Raw genomic sequence first — 13,553 nt, forward strand, 5'->3', positions numbered from 1 at the left:
ACAGACAATGACACACAATTCAATAACGACCACCTCATCACATGGTGTAAAGCAAGAGGAACGGACCATATAAAGTCGTCGAGATCGTGGCACCAAACACGTACTGCCTGGAGGACAAGTACGGAGAGAGACTAGCTCACCCTTGGAACATGGAACAACTTAAGTACTACTACAAGTAAAGGTTCGCGTGTAGCGCAACACAGGGACTTAGACTGTTTTAAGTACTTACAGCACACTGCCAAAGCTATCTTTGTACAAAACGGCTACGACCATGCTATCAATGAAATGAGGAATTTTTCAAACCATTGATCCTTACTACGCCAGTACACTAGCGTACCATGGCAATTAATTTCCTTCGACAGACTATTTCATTGTGCGCGCAACAAAGATAGTATTAAGCATGTAGCCAAAAGTATAAAACAACAATCACATAATGTTGCTACGACAATAACATAGAAGACATTACTTGAAAGGCCTAAAGGGCTTCAGTTCATTAAAGATAACTAGTACGACACAATGGCCATTACAAACAAAAAAGTAAACCGGAAAAATACAACAAACTGAAAAGAAAAAGATGATAAAGCACTTCGGGGACGATGGATTCTCTTCAAAATACGCCAAGTCTTTATAACCCCCATCCTACTCCTCTCCCGCAGCTTACTACGCAGGCATCGCTCAGGCCGAATCAATGGTTCGCGCAACATCTAAGTCCGTCGCTTGCCCCGGTTCGCCTTGTGGCAGTTGTGCATTCTGATGCTCTGTTAAGGAGGAGTAGGAGAAGGAGTCTCCGGATTAGAATCATACATGTCATTATGATAAGATAAACCAGAAGAAGAAGAGTCAGAAATTTTCTTACCATCTTCTCCCTGCACTTCGGCCTCCGCAACATAAGAGGGTTGCGAGAAAGGCGGGAACACCTCATACGGCATTGGCAGCGCTTCTAAGCCATTGTCCCTTAGCCGAATTTCGTAGCTCCTGGAACTGTGCGATCATATCACCCACGGCTGTGACATAGTACCCTTCTAGGTACTCAGTCATCTCCGAGAATGCTTTAAATGCAGCCACTGCGCTGGCCACAGCCTCCTCCGCCACGCGTGCCTTCTCCACTTGTACTTCCTCTTCCGCCTATCTAGCAAGCTCCTCGGCCTCAACAAGGGCTGACTGCGCCACATCTCTCTCCGTAACCATTTGCTTCGCCAACGACTCAGCCACCTCCCGACGGGCGACCTCTTGACAGAGATCTTCCTGCAAGTTCACCGCGTTCTCTAACTTGGCCTTGGCGTTTCCCAAGTCATTTTCCAGAAGCAACACCTTTGTGGCGTAGTTGCTATCCCGCTCAGTCACTTCAGCGAGAACATGCCGCTCTTCTAGGGCATCCCGCTCCGCGTCGAGCAGGTTGAAAACCATCTTGGATGCTCTTGTCGCAGCTAGACCAAGCGGGCTACGCAATTCAAGGCCGGACCCCTCAGGCCATCGCAGTCCCCCGAGCCCGGCACACTGGCTTAGCAAGCACAGTTTCTCCAACTCTGCGGCTCCCAGCTGGCACAATGGACCACGGTCCGGGGCTGACAGATCTTCATAAACCCGGGAGTCGGTGAACGTGATGGGCCCCTTTCTGCGTAGTCTTCTGCCTTTTGGGAAGCGAAGCTTCGACATGAGCGGCATAGGACTTCGCTTATCGCGACGAGGTACCCGTTTTTTGCACCTTCTTCCTCTTCCCGGCCTCTAGGGACTTCGCAGGAGTAGCCAACCGCGGATCGGCATCGATACGACCTACACCTTCTGCATCACTCCGACGAGACAAACCCTGCTCATTCGGCAAGCTTGTGTGGGAGGGTACGGGCATATCCACGACCTGCGCCGAATCCTCAACCCGCCTCGTGGTCGCATTCACCGTCTTAGTGGACGCCGCCACCTTCTTTGTCAATACACGCTGCATCATGGTTACAACTAGACCTTTGGTGTCCGGAGTTACGTCAGGGTCTTCTTGCTGCAAGAACCTCGCGTAGCAGACACGCTCCGATTTCTCGAAGTTCCTGTTCACCGAGAGTGTCGTAGCTACACATGCAATCACATATCAGTACGCTATAAAAGAGAATAAAGACGAAAAATGAGAGCGTAGCGCTGTCACTCACAATGACGGCACAATAGTCCTTGCTCGAATAGAAGATACGGGTTCGTCAACACCTTCAAATCGTGGACTAAATCTTCACCTTGACACCTCCAAAGGTACGTTACACGATTGACATGATCAATCTGCTGCTCCGACAGCACCAATCTCTTTCTCACTAGGCAACAAAAGAACAAAGTCAGCAAGCAATTATTCCGCAACAAATCTTTGGTAAGACATTAAGACCTACAGTTAATGGCTTGAAATCGCGAGGGGATACGCTTCTCCGGGAGATACTCTTCCCCGTTAATACGCCCGTATTCCCACCCCCTCTCTACAATGAAGCTATTCTTCCTCCAGTTAGCTTCTGAGGATGGCCAATTCTCCAAGACTTGGAACTCACTACGTTTATTTCGCCTAACGAACCGCGCAGTTCCTCTGTTGCCATTATGTTGGTCATAGTCTATTTTGAAGAAATGGAGTACGTCTGCCGCAGTGGGAAACCAACATCCCGACAGGTGGAAGAGCGAGCAGAGGCTGAGAATAACTCACCACATGTTGTAGCTGACTTGACCAAAGGTCAAGCCAAACTCCGCCACCAAACATTGCAGACGCGGATCCAATAGCAATTCCACCCCGAGCCGTAATATGGAGGGACTGACCAACACGTATCCCTCGGGTAATATTGAACCATACTCATCCAGCTCAATTGGCCGGGCAACGATCGTAGTAGGCAGCTTGAACTCCTCCACATAACCAAGCACTGCGGCGGGGTCCGCTCCCTGCGGTTCCTCCACCTCCGACCTTTGCACTCCGCCATTTAACCAGCGCCTCACTGGCACTAACTCAGTGTCGGGCCCGAGGTGTTAGTCCCCGAAGCGCTCGCAATACGCTCGCGCACGCCTTGGTCTTGGCTCGGAGCAGGACTCATCTCACTTTCTCCAACCTCCTCGTGCCTTGACTCCATGGTGCCTGATGATTCGCTCCTCTCCCAATTCGCTAGCACCCTCGCAAAGACAGATACGCGATCTTCACAACGCGAGTCATTACCAATGCTTCGCCGCACCAAATTGAAGTAGTTGACCTCCAATTCACTCGTCCACGACTCAGAGGATGATGATGCGAACCAACTTCCCTCTGCAGGCGCGGAATCGCTGTCAGTTAGTATATTTATCTTAGGCATTACGCCGCAGCAAGCAACACCGCAGTCAAAGACGAACAACCTAAACCTAGAAGTTAGAAAATTAATTAGATCTAGCCTAAGAACCTCGCAAGAAAGAGCTTGAAGAACATGAAGAACACGAAGAATACGAAACCCAGTTAAACCAACCAAACTCATCGACAACCGCCCGCACAAACACCCCACCTAGCAAAAAAACACTTATCCAAAGATCAAACAAACCCAAGCCCTATCACTTTTGATGGAAAAATCCAAACCCAAAACCACTGCTTTACCCTATAACCATAAAATCACCAGCAAACAACCAAAAGCAGAAAACAATATAGGAGATTCCGATCAAAACATACCTTAAAAGCCGATTCGCACAAAAAATCCCGGGAAGCTTTCGTCCAAGCTTGAAGAATATGGGAGAAAGCAAAAGAGGGAGCGAGAGAGTTTTCGGAATTCAAAATGCTTGGAACTGTCGTTAGTGACAATTCTTCTCTCTCCTTCACCCTTTTATACTAACCCCGCACTTCATCGCGCCCGTTGATCTGTTAAAGATACCTCCCAGCCATCGATACAAAAAGACGTTACTCGCATCTCAGTCGTTGACCCAAAAGACATCGCCCCAGATCCCGCCACGTGGCATGAGTTACTGAGACAACGCTTCGGTTACACACGCACTAACTGCATGCAATAACTGCCTCCTCGGATAACGTCACCTCCCACGAAATTGAACCTTCCACGACATGTCCACCCAATGTATGCACGACACGTGCTGCCCACAACGCCAATCACGTTACTCTCTGCCCACGATACGACGCTCAAAGATAGCGAGCAAAGACGTTTTATGCGTAAAAATTTACTACGCTATGACGGACGCACTACGCTCAAAGATAGCGATCAAAGACGTCCTACGCGTAAAGATTTATTACGCTATGACGGACGCACTACGCTCAAAGATAGCGTTCAGACGTCCTACGCGTAAATATTTACTACGCTATGACGGCCGCACTACGGTCAAAGATAGCGCCCAAAGATGTCTTACGCGTAAAGATCTACTACGCTATGACAGACGCACTACGCTCAAACATAGCGTCCAAAGACGTCTTACGCGTAAAGATTTACTACGCTATGACAGACGCACTACGCTCAAAGATAGCGCCCAAAGATGTCTTATGCGTAAAGATTTACTACGCTATGACAGACGCACTACGCTCAAAGATAGCGCTCAAAGACGTCTTACGTGTAAATATTTACTACGCTATGACAGACGCACTACGCTCAAAGATAGTGCTCAAAGACGTCTTACGCGTAAAGATTTACTACGCTATGACAGACGCACTACGCTCAAAGATAGCGTTCAAAGACGTCCTATGCATAAAGATGTACTACGCCATGACGGACATTAAGACCAACCAACACCCAAAGAAACTCAACACAGTCCATTACACTATCAGCAACTCGGCATTCCTTAACCAGGGAGTGGGGGGGACTCCGATGGGCTCTGTGGGACCCACCGCTGATTATGGTGAAATGCTTAATTATTAACTCCCTAGTCAAGAAATTGCCTCCCTAGACTGGGAACTTGGGGGGACTTGTTGGCATAGGCTTATGCCTGTCATAATCAGCACAACTATCAGCGCACTAAGGCTAGTAGATAGCACAGCTTCGCAATACCAACAGTGAGCCAGCCACATTAGCTGTGCAATGGGCCGCCCCGCGGCCCAAACCAACTACGGACGTGCCCTCACGCGCATCCTAAATAAGACTTCAGAGAACACCTTAATCGGACCTTGTCCCACACCGGAAGATAAGTAAATGATCTACCTCAACTCAACAATAAAAGGTCAACCCTTGACCTCATAAGGTAAGTACAATGAACCCTTTACTGTTACTTTGCATAAATTACCATCAACCTAACTTGAGCATCGGAGAGTTGAAGACCACGCCATCGTGGTCTCCACTTTGACGACTCGTGCTACTTGTGACAGGAAATGGACAAGGAGTACGGCGTACTACATTGACAAAGAGTATAGTGTGTTACATCAGTATAATTCACTACGTTAACAGATACAATTTATCGCTAGACGCACTAAGACTCTAGGGTTAATTATATTGGAAATAACCGTGGTCGCGATCGCTCGTGTATGTTGTGTTCACCTAGCTAGCTAGCTCGTAGCTCATCTTCTTTATAAGGACCTTATCGAACAGGTGGTCGTTTAAATTGATCGACCATCCTTTGACATGTGTGTTTTGCATTATGGCATCGATCCCTTCTCATTCTGATCAGCTACACGTACCTCATTATAATGATGTATGTATCCATATCTGGTACGACGGTACGTATCATTATATATAAAATAATGGCTTATAGGCTGTTCTCCACTCATAGTCATAGCTCCCGGTCCTCGATAACTTCCTCAGCTCCACACAGTAGCAGATTGTAAAATATGGTAGGGCTTGTTCGATTTTTTTTTTGCATATAATTTTACTCGTTCTTTATGACTCGTTCTTTGAGAATCATAAGGAATTTTTTTTCCAACACTTTTCACATAATTTGGCCTAAATCATATATTGGTAAACACTAATTACCAACCGAAAATCTTGGTATACTGATAAATCGGTACACGAGTTTTAGTGGCTGGTAATGGTAATAATTTACTCTTTACCGATTAGAATTAGTTGGTAGATACTATAGACAAAAACAAGTCAGTATTATACCATACCCACCCCTACCTATTGGCGGACTCATTAGGACGTTACCTTAGTCGAAGTCTAAAGATAGAGACACAAAATAGAAATGAAAAGCTAGGTCCGAGTGAGGAGATAAGGCCCGTACATCAAAATGCTTTGCCAAGTGCTTAACAACTCATGAACACACGTGCAGATCTTATCAACTCATATTTTATACATAATCATACTGAAAACAGAAATATCTTATACATAATCCTGGATTATTGATGCATTATTGTGTTTAAAATACGGAAAGCCGTCATATACAGACACATTCCTATTAAGAAATCTCAGGCAACTTCCAACCCACTCCTCCTCCCTCCAACTGGTCCCTTCAAACTTGGTTTAATTATAGACGAAAGAAACTGATAAAGCACTACCACCCCTGGTTAGTGAGATCTCAAGTCACGATGAACCAATATAGAGATTAGCCAAGAAGAGGATCAAGTCCATCATTTTAATGAATTCAAATACTTCATTATTGTCCAAGAATATGCTCCCAGTTGATTATGCTTTGCTGATGAAACCCATAAACCCTAATATACCAAGTCTTATCGAACTACATGGATTGTATGCCGGCCAGTAATTTACGGGGCAAATTATAAAAAGGTATCATTTCTTAACTTATATTATAAAAAAGTCATCACATTTAAGTGAAAATTATAAAAATGTCAATAAAATTAGAAAAAAGTTACTTTTAAAATATTTTATGGACTATTTTGTCATTTCTTACTCTTTTTCTTTTGTTTTTTCTATCTTTTTCTAATTTCGGCCATAACGTTCTCGTCCGGCGATATATTTTGACGAAATTGGTACCGTTAGAAAGATCTCGCTCCCCTCTTTCATTTGATATACTACCCATTCCGAATCAACCAACCGTACAAGGCGCAACAACCATCACAAAAGGTTGCCGCCATCAATGGCGGTGCTTTAAGCAATTCCGGCGAAATCGAAGCTCAAGGTTTCCTAATTCCTGATATTCTCTTCATTTTAAGCATACTTATACCAATCTCATTTAAATTTTTACAAAATTTCACATATTTCCACATTTCCTCTCGGCCTGTCACACTTATTGTCACAACCGCTATCACACTATCTATTTCCACCCACTATCACAACCTCTGTCACACTACCTGTCACAACCACTATCACACTACATATTACACTAACTGTCACACCTCCTATCACACCCACTGTCACAGAAGCTGTCACATTATCTATTTACACTAACAGTCACACCTACTATCATACCAATTTCATTTGAATTTTAACAAAATTTCACATATTTCCATATTTCTTCTCGACATGTCACAGACATTGTTACACCTACTGTCACAATCGCTATCACACTATCTATTTACACCCACTGTCACAACCTCTGTCACACTATTTGTCACAACCACTATCACACTATCTATTACACTAACTGTCACACCTCCTGTCACACCTCACATCACACCCACTGTCACAGAAGCTGTCACACTATCTATTTACACTAACGGTCACACCCACTGTCATACATACTGTCACAACCACTGTCACACACATTGCTCTCTCCAATCGACTCCGGCTGCTCTCTCCAAGAATCATGAGGACCTCGTCCTCCGATATTGAGCGCTTCCGATAGTGCCAGCGCCAAAGAAGTTGAGTTGTCATCGTTAATCCTGTGGAAGCAATTGCAGCGGTTCCGGCCATATTTCGTCGGTGATGGGTTTGAGATCAAGGCCTTGGGGCTCTGGGTTGTATTCGGATTAGATCGTCGATGAAGGAGACTTCCATGGTCGTCGTCGATGACTTTGTTGAAATTGAGATCGATTTGGACTCTCGACAACATCAACGAACTGCTAGGGAACAAGGCCGGAGGTATAAGAGATTGAGAACAAGGCTGAAGAAATGAATACATGCACGGGAACATGGACTTGAAAAAAATTGATGGCATTTTGTAAATATTTCAAACATCAATGGCAACGGTATAAGCTATTGAGAAAATTGATTTTTTTTATAATTTTCAAATCTTACTTGATCTTTTTATAAATACATGTATCAAAAGTGACTTTTTTATAAGCCCTAATTTATATACCCAATAAGATTAAGACGGACTCGCCTTACTCCTCTTAGACAAACGGCGTGTCTAGTGCCAGAGATAAGATAATGTTCTTAAATCTCGTCAGGGTCAGAGCCGGCCTTGAGAATTTGAAGGCTATAGGCGAAACGAAAAAAATAGGGTCTCCTTACAAAAAAATGTAGCTACAATTTTTTTCTTCTTCTAATTATCGAAATAAGCTGCAAAACATAATAGTTCATTGAAGTTATAGTTACTATACCCAATACTTTTGTAACCATGATGATGGTAGTGGGAGAAAAATAAAATTTTGCTCAAAGTAATTGCCAAATTGATGATGAACCGGATAAGAAAAGATTTCAACTAAGGAATAAGGATGATTTATACTATAACACAAGGACACAATCGACAAATCACTGATCAATCAACATCACACATACCACAAATTAAGAAAACCTAAAAACATATTTGATTCAAAAAAAATTAAAATTTGCAGACATGATCACTTACCCACAAGTTGAATTGGAATTGAGATTGTTCTCTCTATTTCCTAAATTTACTGAAAACTAAATCTAACATTTTACTCTATTACATCAAGATGAACACAATTATCTTTACATTTATAAAACCCATATTTTTTCTTTCTATTTCACCTATATATATAAATAATATTATTATATTAGAGGAACCTGTTTTTCTTTCGGGAGCCTCGTGGGTTGGGGGCTCTAGGCTGCTGGGCCTAGCCCCAGAATCTCCTTGACTTGATCGATATTTATATTTTATAGTTTGCTTTTCGGAAAAGAAAATGGTTTGGTTGTATGTTCTATACATTACAATATCTTCCGGAATCTATGCCAAGTTATCTGACTTGAGACCGGTGCTCAATTGGCCTCTGCATACAATCTTTTGACAAATGAGAAAAGGAATCCATTCGCCTGGAAATTTCGTCTTATTCCTTTTCTTCAATTGCTCTTTGCTTTCTTTTCTAGCTTAGCATTGATTCAATCACACGTTGATGATAGGCAAAATGTGGTGTATAATTTGGTATAATAGGTTTTATCTAGGACCGCAATATGTAATGGCTTCAAAACCTTGAGTTCGATCTAAAAATATCAGAAAATGTATGAACGCTGTGATCGATCATATCAATTTTTGATATCCGATTGTGCTTCTCATTTTTGATAACCAGTCAATAAGACATATATTGTTCATCTATTGTCACAATCCATTGAATGGTTGAGAAAAGAGAGCGAGAGAATCTAACACAACTTCACTAATTTATTTTCTTTCGTTCTTGTTATGTAGTTTATCTCTCAAAATAAGGCTTACAATATGAACACGACTGTCACTTGAGTCTACAAAAAGACCTAAATCATAGAAAACTTGGATCACTTTATATTAAGGTTATAAAATTGGATCGATTAAGGAACAGAAACCAAAATATTTTGTTTCTAACAGTATATCAAGTACTTCTAGTCTTCAGTCATCAATGTAAATCCGACTTACATTAAACTTATAATCAATTACATAGCTCAAGGCCATTTATAGGTTGATAAAAAAAACAGGTCCATTTATAGGTGAAATGAGCTTTCTAATTTTCACTAAATAAGATGAAGAGAAAACGTACGTGTTTAGAACACATGCGTGTTGGTGAATGGTGACCGTTGAGACGGTTGAGTCATGAGGAGAAAATGATTCAATCATTAAACAGGGAAAGGAGGTTGAAAAACACGCGCGCGACAAGAATGGCAGAGACGCGTGGCGGGCAAGTCAAAAGTACCAATTAACTAGAGAACATACTGGAAAAAGAAAAATTTACAGCCACACAGGTCGCTTACGTGGCAGAACATGTGGCTGCTTTGGGTTCCGAAATTCAAGACGATGCTGACCACGGAAATGAATCCTATCAAAAAAAAGTGATTGCCCCACTCAAATCTAAATCTGCAGCCTCCCAAAACGAATCTGATTCTACCCGTGCCATTATTCCATATTATTGTACTATATAACTCATGTATAAATAATTTTGATTCCAAAAATAAACTTTTCAAAATCATTTTCTGCTTAGAGTTTAACGAAAATTTAATCACAAATATGATGTGATCAATGTATTTTCTTCTAGAGAAGTTGGTGAGTTGCAAAAGCATGGCAACCAGCAAATGAATTGCCTTGTTAGCCTTGAGACTAGCATGAATTGGCTTACAATTTGGACGGGTCTCTAATGCATCATGTTAATCTTTATACAATTGTCAAAGCGACCACGAGTTTTGCACTCTCCCGTACAATGTCACTCATTTACAATATTTAGACAATGTTTTATTTTTCATGTTTAAATTTGAACACAATTGAGTTATTTAATTCTTATACACATATCAGCCGATAATCTACTTTTTTTGTCCTCATATTTTCTATAAATATGTAATACCAAAACTAGACTCGAAATCATTTATAGATCAATGTTTCTTCACATGTCTAAAAATGATTTCAAGTTTTATATTATAATTAAAAGTTTATACTATTCAAAATTAGGAAAATTCTGAGAGGAGGATTGAGGACCTCACATTTGAGCTCCAAGGCCAGCTACCTTTCTTTCCTGAAAATAAAAAGGTTCAGCTATTTCCCAGAAGGGCCCGAACCAACGTGGCAGCGTCATGGCCGTGTTCTCGACACCACCAGGGGCATAATCGGTAAACCACATCCTTCACCCACCCGCTTCCTCTATAAATAAAGCCTCCTTGCTATCTCCCATATCAACACAAACCTAAACACACCAGCCTCCCTCTTCTGTGCGATCGGAAAATTTCTAGGGTTTGGAATTTCCAATCTCGAATTGAAATCGGAAAACCAATTTCCCAATACAAGAGTTTTCCCGGAGGTCCAACCCCGTTGCTTTCTGGCCGTCTTTAGCCAAAATTTAACCTGTAAGTTTCATACTTCTTGGTTCCTCTAAATTGTTAAGATATGATCTTTATTGTTCAATTTTGCATGTTAATTTTGCATATTACGGTGATGATGATGATGATGTAATTATTGATTTAATTATTGAAATTTGGGGATCGGATTATGTTGGAACTTTGTGATTAGAATTGTTTAAAATTGAATCAGCAATTGAAATTAGGGTTTAATTTTTGAGTCTGAAGCTTAGAAATTGTGTCTTTAGGGTGAAATTATGTATTTGTACTGTTTTACTTGTCGAAATTGTTGTGTATGGTTTCTGATGATTGTGTTTTTTTTTGTGTGATTAGGCATAACTGAATGTACTAATGGAGTCTAAAGGTGGGAAAAAGTCTAGTAGTAGTAGTAGTAAATCCTTATTCTACGAAGCACCTCTCGGATACAGCATTGAAGACGTTCGACCTAACGGTGGCATCAAGAAGTTCAGATCTGCAGCTTACTCCAACGTAAGTCTTTGGTTTCATCTTTGTCCGTTCAGTTTTCCATTGTATTGTTCATCGCATATGTGAATTTGTTTGAGCTGTATATGATTGTTTTGTGGATTTTGAGTATTGTTCTTTTGTGCAGTGCGCTCGCAAGCCATCCTGATATTCCTCAAAGTCGAAACTTGACCACTGGACGTGGTTTGATTTAGCTTTTAGTTGATTTTTTTTTGTTTATGCTTGCTTTGGTCGACGTCTTCCTCGCTTCCTATTTTCGCGACTACAATCCTTCTCAACTGTGTTCTGTTTGCATCTTTGGTCTTTCTGGGACTGTAACCTTTCCTCTTAGCCACAATGTCGGTGGCGGGTTCGGCAATTGGATTTGAAGGGTACGAGAAGAGGCTGGAAATTGTGTTTTTTGAACCGAGTCTCTTTCGTGATCCAGAAGGAAGGGGTCTTCGAGCCCTTTCCAAAGCCCAGCTAGACGAGTTCCTTGGAAAGGCTGAGTGCACTATTGTCTCATCTCTGTCCAACAATGATGTTGACTCGTATGTTCTTTCGGAGTCGAGCCTCTTTGTCTACTCATACAAGATCATTATCAAAACTTGTGGGACGACCAAGTTGCTCCTAGCAATCCCACCTATTCTGAAGTTAGCTGAAAGCATCGGTCTCACCGTGAGATCTGTGAGGTATACTCGTGGGAGTTTCATTTTCCCAGGTGCTCAGTCATTCCCCCATCGAAGCTTCTCCGAAGAAGTTTCTACTCTTGATGCGTACTTTGGGAAGCTTGCGGGAGGCAGCAGAGCTTATATGATGGGTGGGTCAAGCGGACCTCAGAAATGGCATGTGTATTCTGCATCTGCTGAACCAGCAAACTTGGTTAATCCTGTATACACCCTGGAAATGTGCATGACTGGTTTGGACAGGGGAAAGGCTTCTGTTTTCTACAAAACCGAGTCAAGCTCAGCAACTGCAATGACCGATGATTCTGGCATCCGAAAGATCCTCCCAGATTCTGATATTTGTGATTTTGAGTTTGACCCCTGTGGTTATTCAATGAATGCTATTGAAGGAGCGGCGATATCAACCATCCATGTCACACCAGAAGATGGTTTCAGCTATGCTAGTTTTGAATCTGCAGGATATGACTTCAATGAGTTGAATCTTAACCAGTTGGCTGAGAGGGTATTGGCTTGTTTCACACCGAATGAGTTCTCAATTGCTGTGCATGCTGATGTTGCAGTCCGGTCACTCCAGAAAATTTGTTCATTGGACTTGAAGGGATACTGTCGCGAAGAGAGCAGCCAGGAGGAGCTTGGAATGGGTGGTTCCATTGTTCAGTACAGGTTCCTCAAGACTGAGGCCTGTGGTTCTCCCAGGTCAACACTTAAAGGCTGTTGGAAAGAGGAAGATGAGGACTACGAATCCTCTTGAGAGTTTAACTAAAAATTGGTTGGCATTTTACTATTTCGAGTATAAATAATTACCTGTCAGGCGTGATCTGATATTGGTAATCTAGTATGTGTAGAAGTTTTCAGTTATATGTTCCGAATCCTTTCTATTCTGAAGAGTCGCATTACCTTGTCATTTGATAGACGTTCGTTATTCAATCAAGACCGGAAAGATCTTTGTATCTTCAGTTAATACGTTCATGGTTATGTCAAATCTTGGTTCTGTTAATTCTATCCTTGGCTATGAATAAAAGAAATTCACAATTTATATTTATGGGTCATCTATTCGTCATGGAATCTCACGATCTTCAGGGTTTTTGTGCGAACACTTGATTGGATTTGTTGGGGCCAGAATGTGGATGCTAAGGCTCCTTGCCGTTTGTAACTTGACTAAGAACTCCAACCATCGCCAATTTCTCCGTTGGTATCTGCATGGATGTTGAAATGTTTGGATTTAAGCAGCTTAAAAGACCAGATATTTGATTGTTTGAAGCTTTCTATGATCAATGATATTTTTTTGGAGGGGAATTAGTTAACTTCATTAGGCATAAGTCTTTTCACGAATGTGTTCAAATATAAGAGATGACATGCAATCTCTCATACATGTTAAATTAAGAAAATAAATAATTACGCAAAACGCGCTTATTATACAAACCAA

General features: G+C 41.9%; 1 protein-coding gene across 1 annotated transcript; it reads left to right on the plus strand.

The window, feature by feature from the left end:
- The first annotated feature begins 11,616 nt into the window (after positions 1–11,616).
- On the plus strand, positions 11,617–13,096 carry LOC126791581 (S-adenosylmethionine decarboxylase proenzyme). The gene has a single exon (XM_050518053.1). The coding sequence runs from the start codon at positions 11,799–11,801 to the stop codon at positions 12,876–12,878; it is 1,080 nt and encodes a 359-aa protein (XP_050374010.1). The 5' UTR covers positions 11,617–11,798; the 3' UTR covers positions 12,879–13,096.
- The last annotated feature ends 457 nt before the right edge of the window (positions 13,097–13,553 follow it).

Source organism: Argentina anserina, chromosome 4 (genome assembly GCF_933775445.1).
Source record: "Argentina anserina chromosome 4, drPotAnse1.1, whole genome shotgun sequence".
Taxonomy (NCBI): domain Eukaryota; kingdom Viridiplantae; phylum Streptophyta; class Magnoliopsida; order Rosales; family Rosaceae; genus Argentina; species Argentina anserina.